Genomic DNA, 23,779 nt, shown 5'->3' with positions numbered 1-23,779 from the left:
AGGTGTTGTGCGATCATTTCCACATGTCACAACCCTAATTAAAATAAGCTTTATCTGTATGGCAGACAGATTCAGGTTGGAAATGGCCAGTTTTCCATTTTAATGGGTAGAAATGATACGATAATCCCTTTTGTCCGGCAAACTTGCTTGCAGGCCGTGTCTATTTTTAGGAAAATGACTTTGAGAGCAGAGAGAGGAGAGAGGTTGTGTGGTGGAGGACTTTAATATCCTCACGGTGATGGAGTTTTTAAACTTCTTGCCTGAGAAACACGGTCATCGTGACAGGGTCGAGACTTGGCGATCCATTAGGGCTTCTGATAGTGTCTCCTGCTGACGGGGAACATAAAAAGTCCAGTCTGTTCATTCACAAAGCCAGACCCTTGGGTGAGCTAATGTAAGCTCTTCCGGAAACAGAAGAATGAAGTCATTGCCAAAATGTTAGGCACCAAGTTGCATTAGGAGGGGTTAATGGATAAGTAGCAAGCGTTGAGGCCGTGCTTTGTTAATGGCCTAATGTTGCCTTTAATGGTACGTCATTAATGGGAGTTGATGGCGGATGTTTGGAGTCAGGACAGTGAGCTCTCTTCTGATCTGCCCCAAGTCTGCCTGCAGGCAACTCACAACCACTTCTCCCCTCGGGTCCCGTGGCCTGCGCCCCTCAAATACATAATTCACAACATAATGGATGTGATTTCTGAGTGCACTTACCACCCGTTCGCTCGAGCCCGCTGCAGTCTTAAGAGCACTCCCCGCACCCATGCAGCTCGTCTGCTGACGCAATTTATGACATTTTTTAAGAGGTTTTTACGGACGCTCGTGTGGTCGAGTGTGTAGAGGAGAACATTTCAAAGACTAACGATCACGCCACAAGATCAATTTCTAGGCAACCTTATGGCAAGTCATTTAGAGTGATAATCACCACTCTTGTAATGTGCTTTTATCTTTGCAATCTGCCTCGCTCAGAGAAAAATGACTCTGACACTGCCAATAATGGGAGTCGTGTGTCACAGATATGCTATATAAAAAGGTGCCTATGTTTTCCTTCATAATGTCTTTGAGCCTTCTGGAAACATTTATGTGTCTTTCAACTCCCAGTACCAACAAGAACTCTCTCTTTTTGTAACTCAGATATTAGTTTTGTTATAGGTCTTCACTGAAGGTTAGGAGAGCAATTTAAGCTAAATCAAAGCTGGATCGTCTGCTTTGATTGTGCTGTCATTGCTGCTGGAATGAGACGGCATTTTAGAGTAACTTGACCATAATTAATTTAAATATATGACAATGCTTCTCTTTTAGATTCTGATATTAAACTCACTGACTAATCAAAGGGAAAAATGCAAGAATGTGCTGCAGTTTCCTCATGTTTAGTTTTTTCTTTGTATGGTGTAAATCTTTACGTCTCTCATCAACCAGCTTCAAAGCTCAATAGTTGATTAATAATGATGCAAAAAGTCTGATTTGTGCTGTAATATATGTGCTTATATTGTGCAGAACTCACGACATCGTGCACTTGGTTCTGGCTGTCTTTTGTCTGTTTTGCTGCTCAGTTCTATGTTTTTCTCATTAACTGGATCACAGGTCAAACACAGACTGTGACAACACACCGTGCGTTTTCCACCGCACTCACTTTAATTTAATGATTTAATGGAAAACTTTTGTTGTCTGAGACATCAACAGGAAATATGCTCCCTTTTTCCACTCCCTCACAATCACACACCGTCTTCATTAGTTAAACAGAGTGAAACAGAGTGAAAACAATTGTCCTTAATGGACCAGAATGCAATGCAGTCACAAGGCAACCTGTGTTTTGAGATGTGGAGCAGGACTTGTGTCGTCCTCTGGGCTAATTATTTCGGTGCTCACGCTGCTATTCGTTCCACCTACACGAATAACCCACAGCTGGTGCAGAGTGTTTGCACCTGTTCTCTGAGGATTATCAACAGGTATTCCGGGAATTGTAGGAAGCATGAGCAAGCAAGACATGATACAACTCGTGTAGTGTTTACCCAGAAGGTGGCACTCTTAAATTAACTTCCACAATGCAATTTTTTTTTTCCACTCGGTTACTGCTGGTAATATAACATTTCATGATTGATTGACTGAAATGATTAAAAAGACAAATGTTTTTGGAGTTTAGCAATTAGAGCTGAATCATCAGGACAGCAGATGTAGCATGTGTGACATTTTCATTTAAAGCTTGCTCAAACCTGTTTGTGTGTAAATATTTGGCGTCATCTTTCTCCAGCTGACTCCCGCCCACTTAGAGTCAATTCGAAGAGCAAGCAACAACCAAATCTCCAAACTAATAAAATCTGTAAATAAAGAGTGTTGGCTGTTAGCTGCAACTCCAGGGCTAAAAAAAATGAGCAGTTCCTCAAACGGCCACTTGAGACTCGCACCAGAAGCGAGTCAATGCTCACAACTTTATATCAAGAGTTTTTACAGCATGGGACACACAAAAACGCTGTTTTGATCTTTTGAAGCTATTCATGGTGGAGCAAAGTGGGGTGGTAACTTTTATAATAAGGGTTAAAGTTTCCATCGTCCTTTGCCTGACAGCTGGATGCCACACAGGTGACTATAGCTGGTTACCTCGGTTAACCCTTTAAAACCGGTCGGAGCGGGCACGCTCTGTTTTGGGTAACTATTTTTAAATCCCGGTAGCACTGCAACCACAATAATTTTTTTTGCATATGAAACCGGAGGAGTTGTACTTACATCTCATGCCATCAGCTTGTCCTAGGTCACAGTTTCCTTCCACATATAGCTTTGCAAAAACTGCATAAAAAGCGCTTGCAGCAACAAAAACACAATATTCCAGAAACACGCTTTGCCGATCCGATCAGCTGTTCATAGCACTTCCTAGGTTGGAATAGACGTCAGCCCGAACTTTCGCATGTCCGCCATGACCTGCCCGAAACCGGAAGTGACGTCATTCTCGCGGAAATGTAGTTTTTTTTTTACCATCAGGGCCTCATGAGCCTGTACTGGTGTTTTTAAATGTTATGTTTGAATTTATGACTTTCTGTGTCGTTTCTGGGATGCTTTGGACTCATATTGCACTGCTGGAAATAGTTTATTTTGATGCATATGCTGCTTTTTTGCAAATTTGCACTATAATATTTATTTTCGTTTTTCCTGCAGTATATAAAAATTGGTGTATTTTAAAAATAAAACTATGAAGACACTCAAAATAAATTTCCTGTGGTGGGAAACTATTTTGTGCAACTTTTTTGTATTTACAGTTTTGAGAGATAAGCCTCTTACATTTCTCTAACTAGAAATATATGTTAAAAAAACAAAAACGATTTTCAATTTTTTTGTAGTTTATTGCACTTTTTGGCAATTTATGTATTTACTATGCACTTAATGCATACATATTATTAAAATGTGGGCTATAATGGTTGTATTGATGTATAGCAACTTGAAATGCTCCCAAAAATGGCACTACAGCATGTAAAAATATAATATAAGCTCTGGCGGACTTGGTTCTGTGGTAGGTCTTAAAGGGTTAATAGAAGTCACAGGGTTGGACCACTAGACCATTGTTCATGCAAGTAAAAGACATGCATTATGGCTTCATGTGTGGCCAACGAGCCATTGAAAAGTCTCAAATTTCAGTATTTTATTTGTATGTATTTGTATGCACTTACAACCCTTTGTAGCTTCTTGTGTTAGCTTCTAATTTAGCGTTCAACTCTCTCCTCACAGCTCCAAAAAAGACCAAATGCTAATTTGAAGCATTAAATTAGGAGTTAGAGGTGGCTACAATCACCTTCTTTGTGCAGCTTTAAAAGATCAGACATCTATAACATGAAAGGTTTTTCTTCAGCAGCGTGGTGCTTCTTTAGGGAGCCAGTCATTAATTACACAAGTGGATTAAAACACCTGAAAACAAAATAAATCTTTCCCTCCTTCTTGGGCCCTCGTCTCATCCTTTGTTCTCTCGCCTCAATCCCTGATGAGAGGCAGAGGCAGCAACCTGATCCCTCAGCAGCAGGCCTGCACAGGTACCGGGGCCTCCTCGGGACAAATTTGAAACCAGAGAAAATGGAGCCAGCATTTTTAGTCATAAGGGAACAATGGGGACTCGACAGGTGAGACTGCAGGCAATGCATTAGCCCCGTTCCCGCCTGCTGTGTTCTGTGGGTGTCTGTTGACCACACATGAAGCAGCAGCTGAACATTGTTTATTTTGCTTGAGGGGGAGAGAGAGAGCTGACTATATGTCTCTGTAGAGAATAAATATTCTTCACCGTGGAAGCTACGCTGTATATCTGGCGGGAGAGGAGTGTAAATCAGGTTAGCACGTCAGGCCAAGAGACAAAAGATCCACCTGCAAAACACAGCCATGACAGTTGGCCACCGCCAGTGACCTGATGTTGTTCTCTGTTGGCATGCAGGCTGCGGCTTCAAAAAGGCTGATCTCTTATCATTTTCAGGTTAATTGTCAAACTCTTAATAGATCTGTGATATCTGGCCGTCACCTTTCTGAATTAATTCCAGACCATAGACTGTATTATTTTCAGAAGCTGTAACTTCTAAGCCTGTGATGTGGTTCTGTGCCATTATCGCAGTGCTGCTAAGATTAGAAGGCTTCTATAGTTCTTTTATCAATAAACTACTATGTTATTTATCCTTTTAAGACTGAGAAATATAGCTTACAGTCCAGTTTCACACTACACTTAATATTCCAATATATTCCATAATCCAAGCTGCATTCTCATCTTTTGCACACCACAGATGGAGTAGACTTCAGAACTTGCTTAGGTTAAACCTGTATGTCACCTTTGAACAGTTTAATCTTTATTTCGATGATGTTTTGTGTAACGAACGCTCTTGCATTTCTTTATCTTTCTATCTAATAGTCATTGATGTCACTAGATAATGAATCATGATGGTGAACTTTGCATTTTTTGGGGGTTTTTTTCAGTAATGTGAATAATGACGATGATAATAATATAAAAAAGGAGCCAGAGCCTTGAAGCATTCGGGGCAGCTCATCATCTTTGCATTCTTATGTTTTAAAAACCTCTCTCCATCCACTGCAGAGATTTCCAGATTTATCATGAATTCTTCAACCGGCTGTTTTGTTTGCCAAGCATTAGTGCTTTTGTTGGTTTTTAGGGCACAGTGGCCCAAAAAATGTTTCCATGCTGCTGAGGTGAAGGAGGGGAGCCATTAGGCTTAATAGACTCGGACTAATAATACCGTGTGTTGCACACTCTACATAATTCTCCATTTGCTGTCCATCCTCCTCCTCAGCAGAGCACAGGCTTATTTTGCCCTCAAGTGACAAACATGGCTCTGCTCAGTGGCTGGGTAAATGTGAGGGTTTTTTTTATCTATTTTTATTTTAGTCTGGTTTATGAGAGCCTCTTTTTTTGAGCAACAATGTCACATGTACAGCTAAATAATCACTTGATTAGATCATTAGATGGCCAACAGAAAATGCGCGACTATTTTGACAAATGTGGTAACGTTAGATGAGTGCTGTGACACATTGCCGATGGAATCATTAAAGCTGTCTTCAAGAAAATAATTACACCAATCATCTTCTTTGTGTCGTGGTATTGTAAACTGAATTGGTGCGTTTTGGACAAAAGAAGAAATTGGAACGTCTTAGCACGCCAGTTTGAACCAGCAAAATTTTCCATATACTTAATGCTAAAAAAATGTTGATCTTTGAAGCATAAGCATCAGACAACATACAGAAAATAAACTAGGCACCTGTGGAGAAGCTCAAAGGACATTGTAGACATCAATGATAAAAATGCACCCATCAACAGCAACTTACTAACAAATCAAAGACGCCGCAGCAGCAAAACAACCTAAAACACTGTTCCTTCCTGACGAAAGTGGCGATGATGTGATAACAAGCATGCTACAGTCGACACAAATGCACTGGCATAATCACAAGCAAAGCTAACACGTCTGACCGTCAGCTGTCACTCGCAGTGCTGTTTGCAGCGACTGTATGGTGGCAGAACAGGAAATAAACTGGTCTTACTTATTAGTGATACTCCCAAAAGTGTCTTTTCAGAATTCACCCTGAAACATTTCATCAAGTCATAAATATCCAGTTGTTGGCTTAATGCTCTCGTGTCAGCAAACGAATAGCCAACATACTTGGGCTGTCATCATGAGTACTGCAGAAGCAGCTTGGTGATTCTGATGATCTGCCAGGTTTCGCTGTTTCTCAAAGATTCATTAAGAAGGCTGAAATTTGCTGCACCTGTTGGAGGTGTCGAGGGTGCTGTAGCACAGCTCACAGCCTGGGTAGTGCAAAGATTTTTTATTGATTATTTTTTCAATCCGTAATTGGTTTAGCAGATGAAAAGTTTAAAATAAAAGTGGAAAAAATCAACCTTTTGCAGTCTCTTGTGGTCAACTGTGAGGGCTTTAATCTGCATGTGTCATCCAGAACTTCTATTATATTCACCTGACTGTTACATATGATGAGAAAAAGAACACTCACACTTGAAGAGTCTAGATAAATTAAAGGGTTTAATTAAATAATCAGCTAGTTGAAAATTTGACAGGTTTGCAGTTGTCTGAATGTTGGATGTGGATACCTGAAGTTTTTCAACACGGGTCTGCAAAGTGATTTTTGAACGTTACACTGAGAACATGGCCTAGCGAGCATGAAAATAAATTGGCCTGCTATTCTTGAGACTAATTTCCCATCCTAAGGCAAGGCCATGCATCGATTCAGTGTCATATTAATATCAAACAATATTGCAGAGTCTTCTCCATCATAAAACTAATAAATGTGTTAGACTTTAGACAACGTTTTTCATGGAACTTGTAGATAAGAATCCATAGAGAGTGGCTCACTTATTAAAAACAAAAGAGACTAGGCTGGCCTAGTTCAGCTGAACTGCAGACAGAGCCTTTAGGGAACATTGCCAGAAAATGAAACCTTTGTCCCGAGTCTTTCTGTCCACAAATGGACCCTTTTTTTCCAGATTGGTTCTTCTCTGAAAGACCTCTATGCCGTTGAAGGTCAAAGAGACACGGGGCCATATCTTTAGGGTGTTGTGCAGCTTTCTGAGCCCTGAAACAGATGGTGCTTCATAAATGAGAAAAATGGTTCTAAATCCTCACCTCTCAAACGTTCATTTCTCATATTACAGCTTTTGTCGAACCCAAAGTGCTTCAACAAATTCATACCTGCTGCTTACTTGTGGAAAATAGCAATTATCCAGCAATCTTTGTGTGATAATCAATAAATAATTGCCGGCGTTTATCAAGCACAAGTACCACAATGTTCTTTGGTGTAGTAATTTGTAATAATTTGCTGTTTTTTCTTGTAAGACGCACGTCTGGATTTTGCTGATTTCATTAAAATGTTAAAGGCCTGAAGTGTAACCTTGAGCTCTGACATGTCTAGTTGTGACTAAATGTGGTCATCAACCCTTTCACACAGAATAATTCAAAGGCTGAAAAAGCGGCAGCGCAGGCCAGTAGTTTTATCTGGTCGTATTTAGGAACTGTTACATGGGCATGCTCCCAATTTAATGTTAATGTATTGACAATTACAGTACATCCTAGTCAAAACTTTATGAAAGGAATCTGAAGAGAAGCTCACTTCTAACCAATGACAGCAATACTGTTAATAAACTGGTGTTTTTGCCAGTGTTAGCTTCTGTTAGCTGCTGTTAGCCAGCGTTAACTCTGAAGTGGATGTATCATTGCTGGACTTCATTATTTAGAGTACGTTTTTGCTTTGGTGAAGGAGACCTTCTCTCTTAAGAGAGAAGTAGCCTTGTTTTCTCACAAACTTGTAACTATATAACTGAATTTCAAAGGAAAGAATGTGGATCCGACGACAGGTACGTCCATCTTTTAGATCTGTGAGAGCCACACTAGACAAGACGTGCTGCACTTGTTGCAAACAGGCAGGCTCTGAGAGAAAGCTCCTTTATTTGACAAGGTAAAGCAAAAATCCATCAGTGAAGAATGTATTAATTAAGTTTATTACATTATCTCAGGTTAGTACAATATGTCTGACTAATTTTTACCTGTCCAAAAATAAAAATCAGCAATTGACTTTATGACACGTCAGATGCCGTCAGTCTAATGGAAAGAAATGCATGCCTTAAAGCGGCTAGAGCTTTGGATGTAAGGATTTTTTTCTCCCAGTGGGCTCACGCCAGTGTGGTAAAAAAAAAGAAAGAAGAAAGAAAATAGAAGCTGATGCTCTCAGTTTTATGCTATAAAGACAGTGACAGGCAATTACAGCGAAGAAGAAAAAAACCGAAAAAGCTAAATTATAGAGCACGCATTGTTGACGTTTGGAATGGTGGTTCAGCCTGCAACAAAAAGAGGAACTGTGCGAGAGGGATGTTGTGCAAGCTGTGCTGTCAGTTATCCATCAGTGACATGATTACACCCCTTCCCTCAAGAGAGACAGACGGAGATAGTGAGGATGTAGCTGTGTATTTTTTTTATTTTTTTTAAGAAATCTCTCTACAGCTAGCTGGTCTGGAACGTTTCCTCGGCGTGAACTGATACTGTAGCAGAATTTAAATACAGTCATGTGCTTGTCATAGTCAGTAACGCACGAGCTGAGCGTGTGTACTCAGTGAAAGAGTTGGCAAAACAACAGCCTGCAAAGCTCATTTATTACCAGATATCTCCTAGGATTCTTTGGGGACCCCGGTGGTCCTTCTGACACCTTTCCGTGTGACAGATTTGCGGCAATTTTTCACGACAGCGAGTAATGAGAGTTTGAGCTTATTAAACCAGTGATCTCTCTCATTTGAGGTTCTTAATATGGCTAATCAAAATTCAGCACTTGTTAAATTATTAAAGAAGAGACAAGGACGAGAGGCAGAATGTCACGGGAGGTTAGGTTTTCTTTGATTTCTTGCTCCTTAGGCAAACGGCGTTCACTATAAGAATCTAGCCTTTCCTCGAGTATTATTGATCCAGTTGAAGTGGTTCTGTCTGCCCCTTCACACTGAACCGCTTCTGAAGCAAGGCTATTTGCCATCAAGTCTTTGTGGACATGCGCCATGGGATCCCCATTCAGTGCACAATCCTCATTTTCAGCACTTAATAAGTTTGGGCCTCGGTTTTCTTTTGGTTGTTGCAGCTCAAAGGGACACACACAAACACACACACACACAAATAGGAGGGCGTAAGGTAGCAAAACAGGGATATAGAGACTAATGCGGGGAGGTTGCTGATTTCCCTGGTGAGTTTATATCTGAGCTGTCGTCACCTGTCTCTTCTCGGGAATAGAGGCGCCTTAATCAGGAACATAAAAGTATCTCCTGCGGTGCTGCCTCCTGTCTCTGTCACTCGCCTGTCTCTTACTTGAGTTACCATTGCCAGAGTAGCAGCTAATTTTTCATGTCCAGTGTAAGAAAGAGAAAAAAGTACAGTGAAATTCAAATTCAGACGAGCAAACACGTTTTTTTGGGGTGGTTGACGAGACTAAAAAGTCTGTAATGCTTTTTGTAAAACTACCAAATGACGTGCACTAGAATACTGTCTTACTTTAGCCCATAGCTTTAGTTTGAAATCCCAGAAATACTGAATCTTTTAAGCAGCCTTCAAAACCGACTTTTTTATGAGCTTGACACAGAAAATGCAGTTTTTTTGGAGTAGTACTTTCTACACAGCACTATCCCAAATTAGTGTTTGTTTATTTCTGTTATGGGGATTTTCTTTGTGAATTAATTTCTGCTAAAGAAATGTACGTTGGTTCTTGTGTCCCATATAACACATGGCATGAAATGTGTCCTCATTTAATGTTTTTAGTCATTACATTTTGCTAGGAAACTGGGAAATACGTTCAGCAGTTTACTGACACATATAAAAACACGCATGTTCATGCAGTACATCTATGGAGGCAAAACCTCAGCTTGTACAATTCGAATGAGCTTAAAGGTCAATACTTTGTATGGCCTTTATTTTTCAACATTGTCTGAACTCTCTTGTAAGTTCTTTAAGATGATACCTCACTGCTTCAGTAATGTTGAAGTCTAGGTTCTGGGAGGCCAGTCAATGACTGATCTATCAGGTATGCTTTTGCTACATTGGCGGTATGTTAGGAATCATTGCCATGCTGAAAAATGCAGCTTCAAACTGCGATAGAGCCTCCACTGTGTTTTACAGATGGCTGTAAACACTCACACTCACCTCCCAAAAATTTCAGTGTGGGACTCGTCACTCCATCAGACCTGTTGCCACTGACTTTCAGTCCAGTTCTTGGGTAATTTGGCACACCTCAGCCTTTTTGCCCCGTTTCACTTCCTTAAGAATGGCTTCTTGACAGCTACGCTTCCACTGACATCATTTCTGATGAGGCTTCAGTGAGCAGTAGACTGATCAACTGAAGGGCCAGATCCTGTGCAGGGTCCTTGTTGGATTTCCTTCTTAAAGACAGATACTGGTCACCTGTCCAGTTTTCTCAGTTATTTTAAGGACGCACTGCCAACATATGTGTGTCAAACTGTGTTATGTTTGGCATTTATCGTAGATTCACATAAAAAACAAAATGGGAACAAACTATGTGTTTTTGTGACTGGCTGCTGGTAACAAAGTCCCAAAGATACAATTTAAAATTGATGCTTTGCCAGGTTTCCTGTTATGTGTTTACACAACACTGGCTGAACTGGAATTATGTCTCTTTTGGTTCTTGGATTATTCATAAGTTAGTGTTAAGTGGCTTAAACAAACAAACTAAAACCATTATGCTGAAACTGGACTGAAAATGAGTGAAAAAGCAGCCCATGTCCAAAGAAAAACGTCAAAAAGTTGGAGAATTTTTGCTTCTGCTTGGAAGTGAAATTAAAACAAATGAGGGGTGACTGAAGACGCTGCACAGTGCTGGATATAGTAAGTATTATATTATATAAAAGTGTTATTACTGTCTTCAGACATACACCAACAAGGTAAAACCATAAGGAAGTGGTAAATGTTAAATATCCTCCTCATCATATAGACAATGATTACAAGCTGATGATTGGTATGCATGGTGTAAACTTGTGTGTATTTGTCAACGGGAAGTCGCTCAGTTCACCTACTTTTGTTGCAAAAGGATTACCTTATCTCAGCGAGCAGCAGGAGCTTTGTCTTCTGTAACTCAACATGTGCGATTAGTTCTCATTGTGTGACAGTGTAATCTGCACAGATAATGCTTTTTCCCTTAATGCAGACTCTTTTAAAGTTCTCAGAGACACTGAAGGCAGATTTATTTGAATATTCAAAACGTCTATTTGAATTTGAAATGCAAGGAGTTTATTATACAGAGAGTGTGATAACCTTTGCAACACTGCTGGGCTTGCAGTGTACCTCTGTATTGTCTCCTGAGTGCTTTGCGTCTTATTACTAAGACACAGCATATGTGGGCTTGGTTGCCAACTTGATTTAGAAAAACGCTTGGATTTGTCCTCAGCCATTAGAGCATTCTGGCATCAACGTGGCCAGGAGATGCACACAATAAAGATAGTGAGAGGCTATTTTTGGCACCTTAAATGCTAAAATGTAATCTAGCGGGATGTCATCAAATATGACACATGCAAAAATGTGTCCCTTGAACAGAGAGCTCATTAATGGATTCCTCTCAATGTATTCACAATGCCTCCATTTTTTCCTTTTTGCCACACAGCGTGGGCAATCTTTTATGCCTGGATCAGAAACCTGCACGTTTCATTTACTTTAAAAACAACCAAGTGTAGGATGGCTACATCAGCATGCCGGGTTCACAACCAGCAATCTGCATTATTTCAGGTGGATCACACTCATGTACATCCATTTGCCAAAACACTGAAAGTGAGCAAGACTCTGTGAAATGCAGGCAGAAATTTACAGTCCAGAAAACGACCCAGTGGGTGCATTTATTCTTAGCTCATGCATGCAGTAAAGCAGCATTTCTCTTATATTACACTGCTTTAAAAAAAAAAGAAGGTACATTTCGTGAATACACGAATACCTGAAGTAGGTAACATTTTTCCCCCAAACAGCAATTTGTTAAGACTGATCATTGCACGACTTGATTCCCGAAAAGCTTTTAACAGATTTTACATGGAATAAATTATAGGAAATGAGAGAATCAGTGCAGGAAATGCACGTACTTTAGTTGACAAGTGACGGAGCTTACCCCTGTGTTTGGTGAAGAATTCCTGGTAAAGCTGTCAGCAGTTGAAATGTGGCGAGGTTTGTTTTGTCCCGTGCTGTCACTATTAAATGTCGCCGAGCCTTATTTAAATGCAGGGATTGTATCTATGTGGGTGAAGTGCCGTGGTAGTGCTATGTGTTCTCAGATAGGGGTTTTTTTTGTTTGTTTTTTTGCTTTTACTGGGTGGGTTACTCTGCTTTGATGCTCACACAAGCTGTTTCTGCTTCATGCAGCTGTAAGCACTGATTACAGCCACCACCGCCGATAGACTTTAACACTTTTTTAGAGCCTTTTTGTTCTGTCTATATCTTGTTTTCGGTCTCTGCATTGGTAATTTCTGATGTTTCCATCCATCACTTTGTTTCAATTTATTCAGATGGCATAGTGAACAAGGACACCTTCAGAAAGTTCAGTCTGTCTGTTGGGCTGTTAAAAATAGGTAATTATTTTCAGTAGATCTCCCAGTGCACCTGTTGAGGAGGTCGCAGCGACTCTTAACAACATGTAAATAGCTTTAGACAAAGTTAGTTCAGCTTAGCACCTACGGTTCAAAAGGGCAATTATTTAGCCAGGCTTTGGCTTTTCACATAGATAACAAAAAAACCAACAAGGTGTAACATGTAGAGTACCGATCTTTAGAGGTCCACTTTAGACAATTGGCCACTTCAGGCTTTAACACATGTGAGTGATATCAATGTTTTCATCTGGTCTGACTCTTCCAAAAAGGTAGGCTAAAGTAAACTCCCTCACATAGAAAACAGTTCGCCTTGAGCTGAGTGATCTAAAGAGGTCGAAGCTCCACAAACACTTGTAATGTAAAAAACGGTTTTATTACTTGACCAGTGTGGGTCAGTGTGTGGCCCTCGTTGGTATAATCAAAAACTACATCGCAGACGCCACTTTAAATACAGGACGTGTTTGAGTGGAGGAAAAAGAATTATCTATCCACCAGACTGCACGTATGCTCTGAAATTTGTCTTGCAATTTTTAAAAAAATTTTTATTGCCGAACATGTACTAAATGTGTCTGCTTTCTAGCATTCTGTGTTTCTGTTGGTTGTGCAAAAATGGGTTGTAGCAGCACGGTGGTGAAGCGGTTAGCACCGTTACCTCACATCAAGAAGGTTTCTGGTTCAAACAACCTCTCTGTGTCTCAATCGGTTTCCTCCCACAATCCAAAAACACACATGTTAGGTTAAGTTGGTCTTTCTGAATTCAAGCCAAGAGTGTGAGGTAGATGAAGTGTGCGAAGGTGACATTTAACCATACAGAGATCTTTCAGTGGTCAGCAAATAATTACACATTGTTTTGCTTGATGAACCGCACAAGCTGCTGGAAATAAGGAGTTGTGCAGTGTTGTCTTGTGGTATGTGAAGGGCCTTTAAGTGAACTTCCCAGGTGTTTAACGGGTTTAAAGTGAGCCCATAGACTGTATATAAAAGATGGACGGATCTACTGTGGCTAGCAAATTCTCACTGTGAATCTTCAAGATGAGCATTGTAACTACAGCCGCCTTAGGTTTTTGAAACAAAATGTCAAAGAAAACCCGGGAAATGCCATTGTGACCATATTTGCAAATTTAGTATCATGTTGTATTCAATGTTTGACTCTCAGGAAAATGTTGATTGATGTCACAGGTTAAGGTACCCAAAGAGCTGTTTTCCTATTGACTTCTATACAACCACCCTTTTTTTTCAAGCAGAGGAGTCTGCCCCTGCTGGTACAGCCGAGCTGAGGAAAAGGTGCGAAAGGTGACCTTCTGCATTCTTATGCTACGCGTCGGGTTATGGATGAAATCCAGCAGAATGAAACTCCCGCGGTAAAACACGTTCCAGCCATGTATTCCAGCCCTAACCATAACCTTATCCCTAACCTTAACCAGCAATTTAATGACATTAAATACTGTTTTCCAAAGCGATTTAAGTAAAACGAACGTTCGTTTTACTTAAGATTTTTATAGAAGATCTTAATTAGTTTAAAGGACAAGCAACACAATAAGAGTTAAGAGGCAGATAATCATTTCACAAGCTGTAGATTCTACATGTGTAGATTCGATCCAAACGGTTCTCATGTTTCATAATTTTTCCGATCTCATAATATAGGGGCGTGTTATTGAAGAGTAATATATCAGCGATTTGTCACCTAGCATAAAATGTTACGCTTTGGGAGTGAGAACGTGTTGGCTGGTGTATATATAAGCACCTATAGCAAACACAAGGTGGGAAAATAGGGCTGTGCAATTAATAGCATGTGGCTTTTGAAGTGATTTTTTTATTTAATTACTTGAATTTAATTATAATTAAAGTTTGAGGAAGTTTGAGGAGTCTCTGAGCAACCATGTTAAATTATTGTAATCTCCTTGATGACCAAAAAATGTTTTTTTTTAATACTTTGAGAAAAAAGAAAAAGATCAAACTTGTTTTTTTTGGCCCCCTACGAGGTAAAACTTCCTTGTAGGGTTTAGAGGAAAGGCAGAAAACAGCTTTAAAAAGCCATAGAGCTACGAGGCAGACATGCCTTGTTTAAAGTCTTCTTATTAAATTGTCTGTGTTTGTCATCTTCCTGCAGTAGTGACTTCAGAAACAGGCTTTACGGAGTTCAGCGATGGGCTCGGTGCTGTTTCTTGTGAGTTGACAGCTCGTAACGATGAGTGACAGGTGTCGGCGTGCGAACTTGTTCAGCTTAGTGTCAGGAGGACGGCAATAAGTGCAGACTTTGTTGACTCGAGGCAAACTGTCTGATTTTGTTGTCTCTCTAGTTTCATCACACATGTACATAACTATTTTATGGACTCGTTTAATAGTCCTGATGAGAAAATGACACTTAACGACAGGGGGTTTACTGTGTGCGAAGGAAACCAGGCAGGTATTTGCGCACCTCTGAACTTGCCGACTGTGCAAGCATGCCTTCCGGGTCCCGGTTGTTTCTCTGTTTTAATACAGACAATGGTAACCAGAGTAAGAGTATTTACCTTCATTCAAACAGGATTCAAATGAGTATCACGCACAGAGCAAATGAATTCAGTTCATCTCTGTACCACACTAAGAAAACCTTTAAAAGTCTGATGTGTTCAGAGGGAAACTGAGAGTATAACTTTTTTTTTCTCAGTGCAGAAATGGCATTTTGGTGTGCAGCTGGGTTTTTTTGTGCACGAATATAATCAGACAATTTCAGGGTCGAATGCACGCAGAATATTGGAGGATCTTCATTGTTTTGCACTTTCCTTGTAAAAAAAAAAACACACACAAAACACAACATTACTTGTCTCTGTTTCAGCAGAGAGAATCTGACTGGTCACCGTTTTCTTCTCGTACACTTTACTGAGCTGCTCTCAAGCTGTTTTGGATTTTAGCTGTCAGATTTATGCTTCCACACATATGCTTGTGCGTTTACCTCTGCCTGAACTCCGAGAGGTCTGAAATGTAAATTTGAATGCCAGAAAAACTGAGCAACACCTCATTTTCAGTCGGGCCATGGCAGCCTCTTCTTCCCTGCAGCCCTTTGGCTCTAACCCCTCATCGCAGCCCATTGAGACACTTCGCCTGGCACCCCCTCCCATCCCCCTCTTGAACATTTTGTCTCCATGGCAATGTTTTGAATGAGATTTAGGGCAGGAAAGGTTGTTGTTGTTGTTGTTTTTTCCCCAAGGGAGCTGAAAAATTAGCAGAACTCTATAGAAACTGCTGTTCTCATGTGTTTAGGCGAGCACTAAGTGGTGCTGATAAATGTCAGTAAAATGTATGCAAACAGGAGGTGCTGTAAAGCATTCAGAATAATAAGCATTTTCATTTTCTGTCCTAATAATTCGTGCTGACCAGATTAGCCATTCTTAGAAAGCAATTGAAAATGTGCCTTTGGTGTTTCTCTTTTGCAGTCACCTCTTTGGAGCTTATTACTGGCCAGTATGGGGAAATGCTCAAGATCCCGTGCAACAGTGGAGCCATAAAGGCAGAAGACATCGCCATCACTAAATGGAAATATGTAAGTCACACTGGAGGTCAGTTGTTCTCAAAATGGCGAAGTAGGTCTAATGCCCACTTACTGTGTCTGAAGTCGAACCACGCCCAGTCCGAGTGCATTAGACCATGCATCTGTCCCTCCATATGACACTGCATGAACAGTGCATGCTTTTATTGTGAACACGAAGCCAGTGCCATATGCGAGCGACACATAACAAGCGCACTCTGCTCTCCAGGACAAAGGGGATGGAGTTCCAGGATACCTGCTGGTCAAGCAGAAAAACCAGAATGTCTCAATCAGCGCCACTGATGAATACAAGGTCCGTGTGAGCATGGACGAAAACTCCAGCCTGCTGATCTCTGCCGCCAAGCTCAGCGACCAGCGGACTTTCACTTGCATGGTGGTGACCGGCGGAGACGTGTTTGAATACCCAGTTAATGTCCTAATTCACAGTGAGTCTGAATTAGCTGAAAAAGTGTCGAAATGCCCTCGTTCAAGTGCTGTGACTGACACAAGCAACATCCAGCCTTTCCATTCATACTGTTTTTTTCCCTCAACTACAGAGTTGCCGGCAAAGTTGGAGATTTCTGAAAAAGCAGAGGAGCTAGAGATTGGAAGACTTACTAAGGTGGAGTTTTAATGATAAACATTTTAATGCCTACATTATTTTAAACAATGAGTCATGAAGGGAAATCCCTTACTTGAGCTAACGTGTCTTGAGGCCTAACAGAGACCGTGCCTGTTACTGTAGTAATGACTTCTTTGAAGTGATTCTCATGAATTAGTAAAGAGTAGAAATCTCGCTTGTGCTACAATTAAAAGACCCAAAGGATTTGAGGGGCTTTATAAATGCTTTAGGCATTTCATGGTCTATTGCATGGAAAACTGTTTAGTCCTCAAATACCAGAGTGGCATTAACAAAAAGCTAATTTGCTCATATGTTTGGTCATTTAAAAATAGTCATGAAATGCATTTTTTTATTCATCCTCTGAGTGCTTTTCTTGCCTGTTTCTCACTTTTTTTTTCTCTTTTTTTGCTTTGCAGCTTGGAAAATGTGTTGCAAAAGATGCCAACCCACCTGCAAACATCACATGGTTCAAGAACAATAAACCTCTGGAGGCTGATGGGAAAGGTGAGCATTCACCATCCCTTTTGTTGTCTTTGAGTTCTAAAAAAAAATTTGACATTTATAAATATTGCATACACAGATGGTTTTATTCTGTCTGACAGGGACAGTTGCTGTAAATTATTCTGCTGTGATGAATTGCGCTGCACTCTCATGACGGCGCGCCTGTGTGCAGTGTTTTGGTCATTGCACATTTTTTTCCTTGTTAGAGTTTTCGGACAGTGCTTGTTTGTTTTCTGTCTAGGGATTTCCATCAAAGCTTCTGTTGCGATAGAGTCTGGTACCGGCCTCTCGACCACTACCTCCATACTCGAGTATTCTGCAACGAAGGAAGACACAGGCGCCAAGTTCGAATGCCGTGCTGACAGTCTACCGCTGGAATCCTCTTCCATGAACTTTACTATTACCTGTGAGTCACTGAGCATACTTTGTCTAAAACCTTTTATCTTGCTTTTGTTTTTTTATCTGTAAATTCAAAGAAAGGGTTTAAAATGCAAGATGATCATCGTGAAATCTCTGAAAGTTTACACTCTGTCTAAACTACATGCCATATCCTGAAAACGACACCCACTCAAACACCCACAATATTCTACTTCAGCTTGAAAGTCTCAGTAATCCACTGCCTGTAGCAGGACAAAACTATAAAATGTGCCCGTATCGGAGGATTGTTTTAGCACCTCATTTGTAATTAATTATTGCAAAAATATTTGTAGCAAGCTGCTGTAGCCAAGGCACAACTTAATAATGCTGCTTATAACTCTGTGAATTATCCACAGTATACTATAACACAAACTATATACAGTCAAAATGCTGGACCTGAACTTACAACAGGGACCTTCACTCTATGCAAAGTAAGCAGAGCCATGAAAATTCTCCCCTCTGCTGTGGTTGGGAATTAATGACCAGCCATGGCCAGGTAAGCAGCGGAAAAAGATTTGGGATGCATACAGTTCTGTCCAGACTCGTGCTTCCCCCCATTATTCTGTATTTTGCTTACAAGCAGTCAGACTATCTTGTAAGTTTTAAAAGTGGTGTTGAGCAATAGTTTTCAAGGCTTTCTGAAGTTTTGGGGGGGTTTTTGGACATGGGCTGCTTGTTCACTCGTGCCCACATGTAGCATTATTGTGCCAACAAAGCAATACCCAGAGAGCTACTAGCCAGAAACTTGGTATATAACGGCTTGGTGTGCAGTGTGTCCTAAGTGACAGCAAAATGAGAGGTAGCAGGCATAAAAAACTATCTATCTATAACTATCTATAGCAGATGAACAGTGTGTCAGTCATGCCTTTAAGAAACAGGAAAGTATGTGAGACCAAACAGATGTCTGGCTCTTCGGTCAAGTCATTCTTAAGGAAGGGAAACAGAGAGAAAAGGCTGAGGTTTGCCGAATTAAAGAAGAAGACTGAAATCAGTGGCAACAGATCTAATGAAGCGATTTAAAATGTTTGGTTCAAATCATTGTCAGTGTGTACAGAGGAGATCAGGAGCCATCTGTAAAACACAGTGGATCTCAAACACAATGCCAATACAGTAAATACCTGGATAGAAAAAAAACACACACTATCCATCATGGATTGGCCTCCCCAGATTCCCCGGACTTCAACATCATTGAAGCAGTGTTGGATCATCTTGACAGAGAATGGAACAAAAGGCGACCAAGATCCAAAGAAAACCTTTGAATGTCATTCATGAGCTACTCCTGAAGACTATTTAAAGAAATTAGAAGAAAGCTTACCTAAGAGACTTCAGGCTGTGTTGAAGAATAAAGGTGGCTATAGCAATTGGTGACTTTTAAGCTCATTAGTATTGTACAAACTCTGTTTTTGGCTTAAGTACTGCTTTTCTATTCAGTTTTGCAAGTTTCAATAAATCGCTGCCCCTATTTGCCATTTTTCTAGCAGAACACAAAGAAAGGTGGACCTTTGCTCAGTACTGTGATTTGGTGCAAACTTGAAGGAAGAAGGCGCTGTGTGAATGTATATAAAGTTTTAAAGAGGACATACAACCAGGCGTTTTTTTTCTCTGGCTACACTGTTTTGTTTCAGGTGGTTCTGTTCAAGATTCTTCTCACTGACGTCTGTTTCCTCCACCGCGATGAGAATTACAAACATGTTTTATTCACATTTTTTAAGTATTGACACAAATGAATCAGTGATGCTGTTTTCTTTTCTAAGCATCAATAATTAAAGTATGTTTCTGTTGATGAAATTTTACTTTTTGGTGAGAAAACAGCTTATTTAATATGGCATGACAAGAATTTCAAAATGGAGTGAAAGAGAATAAAAGTCTCCCTTTTTAATTGAAGTCAAGCTTCTTGCACATCACACGTGTAACACAGCAGCAGCTCGTGATCCACGAGAAGACCAAGAGACATTTTACAACTGTAATCAGACGGTGCATGTGGTTTTTGCGAGTGCATTAACATTTTTTTTTCTATAATTCTCTCGCTTCCAGTCGAGACAGACATGGGTAACGGCACCTTTTGATGGTGAAAGTTGAAAAATGAGGTGTGGATTCTGAGATTTATACCGAGTGCAGCATTAAATATTGAAGTTGCCTGCTCAACACGGCCCAGAGTAGAACTTATCAGTGCTGGAACACTTTCTTTCAAGAAATTCTTGAAAGAGTTTGCCTTAGATGGAGCAGAAACATTGAGCTTTGAAAGGATTGTTTGGTTGAGTGCCTCAGATTATGACTGCAATTCAACCACCTCCTCTGCTGCATTTTGAAGTTGGTCATAACCAATACTGAGCCTCAAAGTTAGAGCTCTCTGTAGCGTGCTGACACAGTGGATGAGTGCAGTCCCCATTGCATTCAGCCGGTTGGGGAGCACGCTCCACTTGTTACACCCTCCACCCTCGCCCTTCTGACTTTCTTGCTCCTGTTTTCTGCACAGACTCCACGGAGAACATCATGCTTGAGGTCAGTCCTCAGAAAGAGCTTAAAGAGGGAGACAACTTGACTTTGAAGTGTGTGGCAGATGGTAACCCAGCTCCTACCAGCTTTAACTTTCACCTTAAGGTATCTCATTAAAAGCTTTGAAATTCCTTCTGTTCATCCAAACTAGTGCTTACTTCATCTAAAATGTATTTATTCAGTCTTTTATCCTCAGCAACGTAAATGAAATGCTGCTGTTTTCACTGTTTTTGCAGGGGGAGCTGGTGACAGTGGAAAACACGGATACCTACACCATCGCGAATGTCTCACGCAACGCCACCGGTGAATACAAATGCTCCCTAATTGATGACACGTCCATGGAAGCGACCAGGAACATCACCGTCACCTGTAAGAAGACAAAAATAATAATTTCTCTAGAAGTAGAAATTACTGCAATTTTACCCCACACATCTGCATCTGTATCCGAATAATTTCCTTTTCTCCCTGCAGTCTTATCTGTTACGAAAAGCCTTTTCTAGAGAAAAGTCCTAATATCTCTCTTTGCAAGACTGTCTTCTTCTGATTTGGGGAGAAATTGTTGTGTCAGCCGCACTGCTTCTAATAAGCTGCATCTGCAGGGCTGTGAGCCAAGTGCAGAGTTATATGGTTAACAACAGAAATGTTTTGACCCTTAACAGGCCTCTGAACCATCTTTCCGCCATCCTCTCCTCTTTTCAGACCTAGACATCAATTTAAGCCCCTCTGGGAATATCGTCAAGCTCGCTGGCGATGCCTTGAATCTGAGTCTTCAGATTGATTCTTCCGGAAAGGCAGAGGTCTCCTGGACAAAGGTAGAAGCGATCTTTTATATAACAAAGCTCCAATCATTCGGGTTTGTGCTTGTTATTGACAGTGCCGATATTCTCTTGATTTATTTCAGAATAATACTAAACTGGACAAACAGCCCGACTTTACCAAGCTCGGTTACTCGGACTCTGGTCGCTATGAGTGGACGGTGACAGTTGGACACATCACCCGGACAGCTTCTTTTGATCTTACTGTCGAAGGTAAGGGTTTGAAGAAAACTCTTATGCAGGGAGAGAAAACTGGTACCACTCTGTCTCATATTTTAAGTTAGTTAAGTTCTGCAGCCAACAGGCAGTTTGTGAAGGTTAAGAATGGATGAAACAGCCTGACTTTGTCTAAGGGTAAAAAATATCAGCTTAAAGCTAACGCATTAATTAAATTTGCGTTGTTGTTTTTTAATTCATATAAAAATCAGTGGTTAAAAAAAGTTATTTTAACGGTTTGATCAGACTCCAGATGGTTACTCGCAGCCACATCTTGTTTTTACACTTTATTTTCTGTACAAATTTTGAAAAATAAACAAGACAGAGCATGCTAATTGCTGATTTTTGGAGGCACTAGTGGGATTATTTTCCTTTGGACTGGCTCACTGATTTTCTTTACTTCTAGTTTTCAGCCAAATGGCTAATGACTCTAGACTCATAGGGACATGAGAGTGGTATTCATCTTCTCATCTAACTCTTGGCATGACAGCGAATATAAAAGGATTTCTCTAAAAAAATTCCTTTCCTCAGTGGATCAGATTAAACCACGATAAATCGAGCTTTATAACACGTGTTCCCTTACAGGTCCTGCAGTTATAAAGAGCCTGTTCAAAAATCGCAGTAATGACGGCCAACATAAAGTCTTGACTTGTGAGGCTGAAGGCTCTCCAAAGCCAGCTGTTTCCTGGAGCATTAATGGCACTCTGGTATGTACCCTTTACATGCTTGGAAGTTTACCTATTATCAGAATTGCAGGAAATTTATCCTTGGATAATTGTTGCAGTTTCTGAAGGTCATATCCATTATTTCTTCCTAACAGTACATAAAAGATTTGTTTTATGTGTTCACTCCTCCTGTGCTGGCACAAAAAAAGAAATCCTCAGAAAAAAACACTGTGTCAGACTTAAAGAGCCATGAAAGGAAAACCACTGTATTAATAGAAAACATGCATTAGCACCACGCTTACAGTTGTGTGAAGTCTTCAGTTTATTGTCACATCAGAACAAACTACAAGTGTTTTTTTTCCAAGATAAATGCAGGCAGTTATTGCTTCTGTTATGGCGAAGATTGCTCTGTGGCTGGTGATGACATACATCTTAGAGGCTTCACAAGATTCTGTGAATTTGAACACAGCTAAAAGCAGGTCCTTCGGGATCGATGTATACCGTTAACAAAATCAAATCTTGTGAAATGGTGAAAATATCAATGTACCTTCTGGTACTCAAGGTAAACTTGTTTATGGAATCTACACCAGGGTCATGAGGGAGATGTGTTTGTTTTTACACAGTGCGAGCATAGCTGCTGTCAGCACATTGCAAATTCAGGGATTCTTTTTAGTAGAAAACCAAACATTTTGCTTGTTGGGTGGCTACAAGTCATTCTTGAGAGTGTTCTTGACTTGTTTATGAAGTTGTTAAAGCTTTTTTTAAACAAGGAGAGACTTTGCATTCATCCACTTTAGTTATCTTCTGAGCTTCTGAGAAGGAATCCATGATTCCTTCTTGTTTTAAAAGCCGACTGTTGAGTTTGCCACTTGTGAAGTTTTTGCTATCGCTCTGATAGGTATATTTTGGGGGTTTTTTCATCTCTTTGGACAACATTTAGAGACTGCCAGTGGAAACTTGCAACACTTGGAATCATCCCCAGATCTTTCAACTGCTTAATTTGTCATGAATAACAAGGGAACGGGTCTCATTTGGCTGTGAAACTGCTCATCATTCAATTGTCCAATTACTTTTGAGTCTGAAAGTGGGTGCCTGTCTGAATCTGGCATATCCATGGTGAACTCCACCACAAATAATAAAACTACCATATAAGAAATAAGATAATTAGCTAATTTAAATGTCTGTACAGACTATTCCCCAAAAACATCAACTTGTTTTGTTTGTTTAATTTCATATGATTATAAGTTTAATACTGAAATCTGGCAAGTGGACGAGTTCTTATATAGCGCTTTCCTACTCTACCTGAGCACTCAAAGTGCTTTTCTATTAAACATTCACATGGATGGATGCATCAGAGAGCAACTTGGGGTTAGTATTTTGCCCAAGGATACTTGGCCAGGGCCAGCCAAGGATCGAACCACCAACCTTCCAATTAGTAGATGACCACAGTAATAACAGCAGTGAAGATGAGTATTGTATCTGTACCTGTATATGAAACTGCTACAGTTTTAGTGACGTCTAATTTCAGTCACAGGACAACAGAATTCATCATCGTTGTCATCCAGGGTAGTTGGAAACCAGTCATGACAAGGCGATTTCTCAGTGGCAGCTTACGGAGAAAGGTTCCCCCCATGTGCTTGTTAACGCGCCTGTTTTCAGTCGCAGTTGGGTGTAGCAATTTATTTGTTAAAATAACAAGATGGGTATCGGCTTTAACAAATGACCTCCACACCCCGCCCTCCTCCACCTCGAGACACTCTTGAGACTGCAGTGAGGTTTTCGAGCCATATAAAATCATTCAGAATGCTTTGAGTGTTTCTGTCCCGTTTTCCCTTGAAAGCATTACTCCTTTGTTGGTGAATCAATACTGGTTGTCATAGAAATTCATCCTCACAGTGGTTCTCCTATATAAGATGGCAACAGGTTAGTCCTGCAGTAACTATTTCATTG

The 23,779-nt window shown here is 40.4% G+C and overlaps 1 protein-coding gene across 2 annotated transcripts in view; it reads left to right on the top strand.

Moving 5' to 3' along the window:
- The window catches only part of alcamb (activated leukocyte cell adhesion molecule b), a 45,881-nt gene that overhangs the window by 15,173 nt on the left and 6,929 nt on the right, over positions 1–23,779 (top strand). For both annotated transcript variants that reach the window (XM_005459600.4, XM_005459599.4), the window contains exons 2-11: positions 16,006–16,112; positions 16,327–16,543; positions 16,655–16,719; positions 17,136–17,223; positions 17,462–17,626; positions 20,114–20,238; positions 20,370–20,502; positions 20,833–20,945; positions 21,035–21,161; positions 21,750–21,871. In XM_005459600.4, the coding sequence (XP_005459657.1) occupies positions 16,006–16,112; positions 16,327–16,543; positions 16,655–16,719; positions 17,136–17,223; positions 17,462–17,626; positions 20,114–20,238; positions 20,370–20,502; positions 20,833–20,945; positions 21,035–21,161; positions 21,750–21,871 (1,262 nt within the window). The remainder of the gene's footprint in view (positions 1–16,005; positions 16,113–16,326; positions 16,544–16,654; positions 16,720–17,135; positions 17,224–17,461; positions 17,627–20,113; positions 20,239–20,369; positions 20,503–20,832; positions 20,946–21,034; positions 21,162–21,749; positions 21,872–23,779) is intronic.

The sequence above is a fragment of the Oreochromis niloticus genome, linkage group LG14 (assembly GCF_001858045.2).
Source record: "Oreochromis niloticus isolate F11D_XX linkage group LG14, O_niloticus_UMD_NMBU, whole genome shotgun sequence".
In the NCBI taxonomy this organism is placed as follows: domain Eukaryota; kingdom Metazoa; phylum Chordata; class Actinopteri; order Cichliformes; family Cichlidae; genus Oreochromis; species Oreochromis niloticus.
The sequence above is the reverse complement of the archived record's forward strand: the minus strand, read 5'-3'. Positions and strand labels throughout refer to the sequence as shown.